Raw genomic sequence first — 1,808 nt, 5'->3', positions numbered from 1 at the left:
TTTTCCAAAGCCACAATCACCATTCCTCAACTCTCCAATAATTCACAATAGATAAGCATAGATAATAATAGAAATCAACTATTCAACTCCATTTAAGCATAATTCTATCATCATTCAATCATAAACAATAACCCCACTTCATAAGCCAACTTTTGGAAATTTGCAAAGACATGGGTTCATGAAATTTCCTTTCTTAAAACCATCAATAATAACATAAATCATCATAAAAAAACATTTAATGCAAGAACCCATGCTAGAATCAAAATTAAGATTTTGAGTTTTTGAACAACTTTTGAAATCTTTTGGATTGACTCTTTGATTGAAGAAGAAATCAAAGATGAAGAGTCCCCATACCTTAATCTTCAAGAACCAAACGAAATTGGTGAAGAAATCAATAGCCACCATCCACCCTAGCTCCATCTTTCACCTTGAGCTTCCTTGGGGTTTTGAGAGAGTTTTTGAGAGAGGGAAATGTTTTTGGGATGGGAATGAACTAATGGTATCTAGGAAATAATATAAGTCCTTTGAAAAAAAATGGTCCAACACTTAGAAAAAATCAGGCGGGTGAACAGTGATTTCCGTCTCTGGAAATTGTCATTTCCTACCGGACAGATTTTACGAAAATGGACATAACTTCTTCGTCCGAACTCCGAATGAGGTGAAACGAAGTGCGTTAGGTAGCTAACTCAAAGGGCTTTCCATGGATATATTATTGGCTACCCAAATAATTTGTGTGCTAGGAGATATGACCTTCCAAAGTAGACTCTCGAAAAAGGCTTCACTTGGATATTTCGGATTTTGATACGGTTGCTCTAAAATTTGGGTTAGACCCATTTCCCACTCAATTTGACCCCCTAAACAAGAATATGAAGTCGGATTTCTGAAAAACGAAACGGATCTTTTTATATATACTAAACAAGTTTTCGAAGCACATTTTAAGAACTTTTTGGGTCAAATTCAATTATAATCATTTCATTAAGTTCTCGACTCCAAACTCACATGTGAGGCTCTAGTTTCACTAGTTTCGTTTTTAGGGTCGTTACAATTATACTCATCTACAATCAACAAAAATTTGAACTAAAGTAAATTTAATGATGCATAATAACGAGCTCTAGATGAAAGTAGTTGAGAAATTGATCACATCAAACTTAACAGATCATATAAACCAAAACGTATACTTGAAATTGATCACATCAAAAGTCATGAACCACATCACACATGTTTAACGTTTTCTAAGTTAAAGATTACAAAATGATAGAAATTCCTATTTCCCTTCCTATTTCATCACTCAGAATGCTGCAAAACAACACCACAACATACCTATCACAATCCACATTTTATAAACTTTTTTCTTAGACTTATCGACAACAACATCTTCATTATCGACAACAACCTCCTCACTCTTGGGAACAGTAATTTTGTCTAGACATTCACATTTTTCTTCAATTTCAGATGCCAAATACTTTTCAAGATCAGCCATCCTCGTCTCCAAATCTTTCTTTTCACGATGAAGATTATCGTTTTCCTTCTTTAAATTGTGGATGAGATTTGCAACTCTAGGATGGAGCGGATCATCAACCCATTTCCAATAATCACATTTATAACCCTGCACAATTATGAACTTGAAATCAATACTCGCCAAAAATATGAAAATTAATGAAATTGTATGATAAATTTACATTAGGCTTAGAACACTTATAAAAGCGTCTTCCAGCATTAGTTGGAGTGAAAGCTGTGAAAATCCTCGTTGCAATACCACATTGACATTTCATCGTCGACAGATTTGAAACACTCGAGTCCTGACTCAT

The 1,808-nt window shown here is 34.2% G+C and overlaps 1 protein-coding gene across 1 annotated transcript; it reads right to left on the bottom strand.

Moving 5' to 3' along the window:
• Positions 1-1,288: 1,288 nt before the first annotated feature.
• On the bottom strand, positions 1,289-1,808 carry LOC125853829 (uncharacterized). The gene is made up of 2 exons (XM_049533612.1): positions 1,680-1,808; positions 1,289-1,606 (listed from the first exon to the last, which is right to left on the bottom strand). The coding sequence occupies exons 1-2, from the start codon at positions 1,806-1,808 to the stop codon at positions 1,289-1,291; spliced, it is 447 nt and encodes a 148-aa protein (XP_049389569.1).

The sequence above is a fragment of the Solanum stenotomum genome, chromosome 1, assembly GCF_019186545.1.
Source record: "Solanum stenotomum isolate F172 chromosome 1, ASM1918654v1, whole genome shotgun sequence".
NCBI classification, from domain to species: domain Eukaryota; kingdom Viridiplantae; phylum Streptophyta; class Magnoliopsida; order Solanales; family Solanaceae; genus Solanum; species Solanum stenotomum.
Note: the sequence above shows the minus strand (reverse complement) of the source record. Positions and strands in the feature narration are given on the sequence as shown.